General features: G+C 54.4%; 1 protein-coding gene across 1 annotated transcript in view; it reads left to right on the forward strand.

Moving 5' to 3' along the window:
* Positions 1-634: 634 nt before the first annotated feature.
* LOC105551751 (angiotensin-converting enzyme-like) overlaps positions 635-6,884 on the forward strand; it is a 13,303-nt gene continuing 7,053 nt past the window's right edge. Inside the window, 10 exon segments of the mRNA XM_011997126.1 lie at positions 635-796; positions 1,168-1,326; positions 1,565-1,652; positions 1,812-1,955; positions 2,682-2,873; positions 2,963-3,060; positions 3,152-3,285; positions 3,287-3,322; positions 3,942-4,165; positions 4,289-4,433. Of these exon segments, the coding sequence (XP_011852516.1) occupies positions 635-796; positions 1,168-1,326; positions 1,565-1,652; positions 1,812-1,955; positions 2,682-2,873; positions 2,963-3,060; positions 3,152-3,285; positions 3,287-3,322; positions 3,942-4,165; positions 4,289-4,433 (1,382 nt within the window).

Here is a 6,884-nt window from a genome sequence, read left to right on the forward strand (position 1 = left end):
GTCCGTCCGTCCGTCCATCCATCCATCCATCCATCCACCCACCTATCCATCCATCCACCCATCCACCTATCCATCCATCCATCCATCCATCATCCCATCCACCTGCTCAGAAGTGGTCCCAGCCTATGGAGGGAGGGCCTCATCAATCCCTGGCCATAACCCAAGGGTGGCTCCAGCCCCAGGGAAAAGTGACCAAGGAGAGCCGAACAAGTTCTGGCCTAAAAGTCAAGACCCCGGTTCCTCCTTCTGGCTCTGCCATTAGCTAACCACATGAGCCAGATCACTTGGCTTGACTTTCTGGACCTCAGTCTCCCCACCTGTAAAATGGGGACAGTTGGACCAGGAGGTGGATGGGCCTTTCCAGTTCTAACATTCTGTGGCTGAGCCTCTGGCCCTTGATGTCACAATATGGAGCTGGCTTGTGATTGGCCCATAGCCTCATCCAGCTCTGCTGTTTTCTTGGTCATGGGTGCAGACAGATTCGCCCTGGACCTTCCCTACTTGTGCTCCTCTGTTACGGGCAGCTGTTGCCTTGCCTCTGGATCAAGGATGAACATAGTTTAGGTGTGGCTGAGACCCCAAGAAGCATGGGACCAGAGAAGGGGACTGGGTGGGGACAGGACCTTCCCAGCACATGGTGCCCATATCCTTCCCTGCAGATGACTTCTACAATGAGACTAAGACCAAGATCTTCCTGCAGTTTTATGACCAAACAGCTAAAGTTGTGTTGAACCAGTTCATGGAGGCCACTTGGCACTATGTCACCAACATCACCAGGAAAAATCAGGAGGAGATGGTATGGTGTCATCTCCACCCCAGCCTCTCCTCTCTTTGCTCTTTTCAGGGATTTGGGACCATGGGGCACCACACTTCCTGCCCCCATCCCAAGCAAGAGGAACTAGGGAAGTCCCAGTGTACATATCAAAGCGGGCTGCAAGTTCTGGGCCTCCTGGAAGCCCTAAACTTTCTCCAGTCAAGAATCTCTTGCTTCTTGTCCTTTGTAAATCTCACCTCCTTGCTTTTAGGGACCCAGGTTTCTGCCCTCTCCCTCTTAGCAAATCTTGTTCCCTAAGCCAATGGGATTAGGGAGTCAGTTAGGGTGCCATGGCCCTGGAAGTCAAGTGGGACCCTTCCCCTGTCCCCCAACCTTGCTGGCCCTCTTTGCAGCTGCACAAGGACATGGAGAGGTCCCAGTTCATGATTTACTTTGGCACCCGGGCCTGCCTGTTTAAGGTCGCCCAGTTTCAGAACCAGGATTTGAATCGCATGCTGAGAAAGCTGCAGAACATAGACAAGGCGGCCCTGCCCAAGGACGAGCTGCGGGAGGTGATGGATGGAGCCCCCAGGCCTTTGGGCACATGCTCCCTGGCCCCAGGGGTCTGGTGGGGCAGCCAGAGTGTCTGGGGCAGGAGGGAGGCAGGGGGTGGAGGAGAGGCAAGATCAGAACTTCTTCTAGAGAAGGAGAGGAGTAGAGGTGGGGGTGCCGATCTCTCCTGGCTGAGGGCGAGCACTGAGGGCAGGCCCAGGGGCACTGGCCTACCCTGGGTAACACCTGTCCCCCCAGTATAACGAGCTTCTGGCCGACATGGAGATGACATACAGTATGGCCCAGGTGTGCCTGAATGAGAGGCCCTGCCTGTCCCTGGAGCCTGGTGAACACCCAAGCCCTGTCCCACCCAACCACAGAATCTCCAGCACTCAGTCCCTTCCGGGGGCCCCTCCCAGTCCTCAACCACCCTCCTTTATTGCCAGGAGGGTGAGGGCAGAGGCAGGTGGGAGTGGGTCCCCCATGGCTCCTTTTCTGGGCATAGAACTCGAAGAAGTCATGGCCACCTCCAGGAACAAAGCGGAGCTGCTGTGGGCCTGGCAGGGCTGGCGGGATGCCGTGGGCCGCCAGATCCGCACCACCTTCGAGCACTACGTGGAGCTCAGCAACAAGGTTGCACAGCTCAATGGTGAGGACTCCACGGGGCTCAGAGCGATGGCAAGGAAGGGGCAAAGCTGAGCTTTCCCAGGATGAAGGCGGCCATAGGGCCCTGGAGGCAGGACCTATGAGCCCTGCAGCTGGGCTCTCCAAATATTCATAGAGCACCTATGTGCTAGGTGCTGGGGAGGTTCTGAGGACACACAGGTGAAAAGACAGGTGCCTGTTCTCATGCACCTACGGTCCTGCGGGGAGGCAGACCATATTCAGTAAATACCGGTCTCTCACTACCACCTGGGGTGTTGCAGAATAGGAAGGGGCTGCTAAGAAAGAGAATGAGAAGAGGCTGCTGCAGATAAGTGGTCAGGGAAGGCCTCTGACATTTATCCAAGACCTGAAAGATGGGCAAAAGAGGGGGAGCAAGATGTGAAAGAAGAGCATCCTAGGCAGAGGCTCCGCAGCGGGAGGAGCTGGTGCTCTGGAAGACCTGAAAGAAGCCCAGGTGGCCGCAGGGCTAAGGATGAGGTGGGATGAGAGGGGACTCAGGGCCTTGCAGGCATGGTGGGGAGCTCGGATCGTGGACTTTGCTCAGTGCCTTTCCAAAATGGGCAGGTATTCTCCCCGTTTTGCCAAAGAAGACCCAGAGGGTCAGTGAGGTTGAGTGGCTTCCCTAGAAGGTGTCTGGGTCTCTTGTCAGCTAGGCCAGGGGTAAAGGGTGAGATGGTGAGCTCCTAGTGAGTCCTCTCTCCTGTCCTAGGTTACAAAGACATGGGAGCCTTGTGGCGCTCCAAGTATGAGTCGGACACCCTGAAGCAAGACCTGGAGCGGTTCTTCTAGGAGCTGCGGCCACTCTAGCTGAACCTACACGCCTACATGCACCGGACCCTCCACCGCCACTATGGGCCCGAGCTCATCGACCTGAGGGGGCCCATCCCTGCCCACCTCCGGGGTAAAGGCCTTGCTGGTGGCCGAGGTGAGTGCCAGATAAAGGCAGAGACTGTCTCCAGCCTCCCCTTAGCCCCTCTCCTCTTCTTCCAGGGAACATGTGGGCACAGTCCTCAGTCAACATCTTAGACCTGGTCCTGCCCTTCCCGAAGAAGATCCCTGAAGATGTCACAAAGATCATGAAAGGCCAGGTTAGTGCTTGGCCTGTCTGTCCCTGCCCCTCCCCATCATCATCCTTGGGCAAACAAGGCAGCGCCCTACACATCCCCTCTTCTCCCCCAGCACTGGAAATCAGAGAAAATGTTTGAAGACTCTGAGAAATTCTTCACCTCCCTGGGGCTGCTGCCTGCCCCACCCAGTTTCTGGAAAAAGTTGATGCTGACGAGGCCAACTGATGGGCAAGAGGTGGAGTGTCACCTCTGCCTGGAACTTCTACCTTGACGATGACTTCGGGTGCTCACGGAGGTACCACACACCTGGCCCTCTCCTCTCCCCTCTCTGCTTGTCTTAGGTGTGGGCGGGGGAGAGCCGGGGCAGGGGAGGGGGAAAGGCAAGCGAGAAACACAGAAGGAAAGGTGGCATGAGAGCAAAGGGCTTGGTTGCTAGTGGGATATGGGGCCTAGACTGAGAAAGAACAGTTGCCAGCCAGACGTGGTGGCTCACGCCTATAATCCTAGCACTTTGGGAGGCCAAGGCAGTGGATCACGTGAAGTCAGGAGTTCGAGACCAGCCTGGCCAACATGGTGAAACACTGTCTCTACTAAAAATACAAAAGTTAGCCAGGTGTGGTGGCGTGTGCCTGTAATCCCAGCTACCCAGGAGGCTGAGGCAGGAGAATCACTGGAACCTGGGAGCCAGAGGCTGCAGTGAGCTGAGATGGCACCATTGCACTCCAACCTGGGAGACAGAGTAAAACTCTGTCTCAAAAACAAACAAACAAACAAACAAACAAACAAAAAGAACAACTGCAGAGCCCTGTCTGGGCTCCAACCTGACCACACAATCCCTCGAGGAGTCTGAATGGGAAAACTCCTTTTCTCCATGCTCCTTAACCCATGCCCTTTGCTTGTATAATAAAGAAGTGCACGGAAGTGACCATAGAAGACCTGCTCTCCATCTTCCACAAGATGGGCCGTATCCAGTACTTTCTGCAGTACAAGAACCTTTCCATCATCTTCTGTGAAGGTGCCAACTCAGCCTTTGAAGAGGCTGTGGGGTCTGTGATCACCCTCTCGGCCTCCTCCCACAAGCACCTGCTCAACATAGGCCTGCTCAGCCTCAAGCACCAGGACTCAGGTGATGAGGACCAAGGGCCCAAGCCTGGGGCCGCCGCTAGGGCTCGATGGGGTCAGGGCTCTCGGGCAAAACTACGGGAAGATCCCAGGGGTCGCCTCTTGACTGCCCTCACCCTCTTCCCAGAGGATGAAGTCAATTTCCTGATGCGAATTGCCCTGGAGAAGATTGCCTTCATCCCCTTCGGCTACCTGATGGACCTGTTTCACCGGAAGGTCTTTGACGGCAGCATTCGGAAAGACATCTACAATCAGGAGTGGTGGAACCTCAGGTGGGTTTGTTACTATTTTCCACCAGATGGGCCATTTCCAGGACTTTCTGCAGCACAAGAACCTCTCCATAATCTTCCATGCAGGCACTGAGCAGGTCTCTTAGCCTTTCTAGGCTTCAGTCTCCTTATCTGTGAAAAATGGACCCTGGTGTTTGACCCCACTTGCTCTCTGGGTGGCTGGGAAGCTTACACAATTATTGCAACTGGGCTTCTCCAATCACAGAACATTAACCACCAGGCAGGCCCTCCCACACCTCCCTCCCTTCCTGGTGCCAGGCAATGGGGTGTGCGGGGGCCTGAGCACTTTCCTTTCTGGGGAAAGACTCCCCATGGGAGATAGGCAGGCCCCTAAAATGCACACATAAGCTGCCATGGGAACTCACCAGCAGTTGGGAGGCATCACTCTCGAGTGAGGGACCCCCATGTTACACCTCATCACTGACCCCTGGCCATTTGATGGGATAATAAATGCCTGTGACCAGGGCTTCTCCATATCTGCCAGGCCTTGGACTGACCAGCTTCAGTCTGCTGGTCACAGTGTGATTTGGGGTTGCCAGGGGGTGCTCCTGGCTCTGAAACAGGCTCTTACTTTTTTTGTTTGTTTTTTGAGACAGGGCCTCGCTCTGTCACTCAAGCTGGAGTACAGTGGCATGATCACGGCTCACTTCAGACCTGACCTCCCAGCCTCAATCAATCCTCCCTCCTCGGCCTCCTGAGTAGCTGGGACTACAGGCGTGCACCACCACACTGGCTAGTTTTGTGTAATTTTTTTTTTAGAGATGGGGTTTGCCATGGTGCCCAGGTTTAAACTCCTGGGCTCAAGTGATCTGCCTGCCTAGGCCTCCCAAAGTGCTGGGATTACAGGCATGAGCCACTGTGCCCGGCCTTTTATGTTGAATTTGAACATTTACAACCACCTTGCATTGTGATCATTTCAAAATGCTCAGCTCACAGAAGCAGCAGCTGAAGCTCACGGGAGGTCACAAACCAGCCCAAGGTCACACAGCAAACCAACGGGTGGCAGAGCTGGGAGCTCCTCTCTCCCCTTGTCCTCTGACTCCCACCCTTGACTTCAGGAGCAGGTCCCCCCTGTGGGCTTGGCAGAGTCTTGACCTTGTGCCTCTCTAAGGTCACCCTAATAGGCCATCTGAGGCACCCACAGGAGGCTTCTGTCAGCCCTGCCCACCACCCTAGCTGATGGAACCCAGGGGTTAAGCAGGAGGGGTGGCAACTCCCTGGGCCTTGAATAAGGCCCTGTCAACCGGGAGGGAAGCTCCTGACACTCTGTTGACCTTGGAGATGGTTCAGAGGCTCCAGTGAGTCAATGATGAAGGTTGTGTTTGAGACAGGGTCTCACTTTGTTGCCGAGGCTGGAGGGCAGTGGAGCAATCATGGCTCACTGCAGCCCTGACCTCCTGGGCTCAAGCAATACTCCTGCCTTAGCACCCAAGTAGCTGGGACTGCAGATGCGCACCAGCACATCTGGCTCATTTTTGTATTTTTTTAGGGACAGGGTCTCACTTTGTTGCTCAGGCTGGTCTCAAACTCCTGGGCTCAAACAATCCTCCAACATCAGCCTCCCAAAGTGCTGGGATTACAGGTGTAAGCCACCACACGCAGCCTACTTCCTTCCATTTTATAGACATTTTACAACAAGACTCGGAGACAATCAGCAACTTTCCCACAGTCGCACAGCTCAGAGGGGCAAAACCAGACCTTCAGGTCATCAGGGTGCGACTGTGATTAGCTCTGTGTCCTGCGGCCAATTCCCTGATCGCCAAACCTTGGTTTCCTCATCTGCAAAATGGGAATAATAGTAGTACTGCCCTACAGGGATGTTTCTCTGTTTTCTTCTCAAGACTTCTTACTAGACGAAACGACTTTGTTTATTGGTCTGTAATCTGTCCTCCACTGTTAGGATGTAAGCAGGGGCCTTGCCTCCCCGGCTCCCCCACTGGTACCTCCTCCAGAGACCAGGACGGTGTTGAGTGCATGCGTGAGTCTATGTGGAAAGCCGGACGTGGTTCTGAGCATAGAGGAAGTGCTCAGTCAGTGTTAACTGCTATTGTTTTACTCTGATTCCCAGTCCCATGTGTTTTCATTTATTTAATCAATCAAAATGCATTAGGTATCCTCAGCCTGCCAAGTCCAATTTTGATAGACATGCAGGTGCTTTGAAAAGAAAAAGGCAGGCCAGGTGTAGTGGCTCACGCCTATAATCCCAGCTACTTGGGAGGCTGAGACAAGAGAATAGCTTGAACCCAGGAGGGTGAGGTTGCAGTGGGCCGAGATCACGCCACTGCACTTCAGCTTGCACAACAGGGCAAGACTCTGAAAAAAAAAAAAAAAAGAGAGAAGAAAGAAGAAAGAAGGAAGGGAGGGAGGAAGGAGCGAGGGAAGGAAGGAAGGAAGGAAGGAAGGAAGGAAGGAAGGAAGGAAGGAAGGAAGGAA

Source organism: Mandrillus leucophaeus, unplaced genomic scaffold (assembly GCF_000951045.1).
Source record: "Mandrillus leucophaeus isolate KB7577 unplaced genomic scaffold, Mleu.le_1.0 Scaffold530, whole genome shotgun sequence".
Classification (NCBI taxonomy): domain Eukaryota; kingdom Metazoa; phylum Chordata; class Mammalia; order Primates; family Cercopithecidae; genus Mandrillus; species Mandrillus leucophaeus.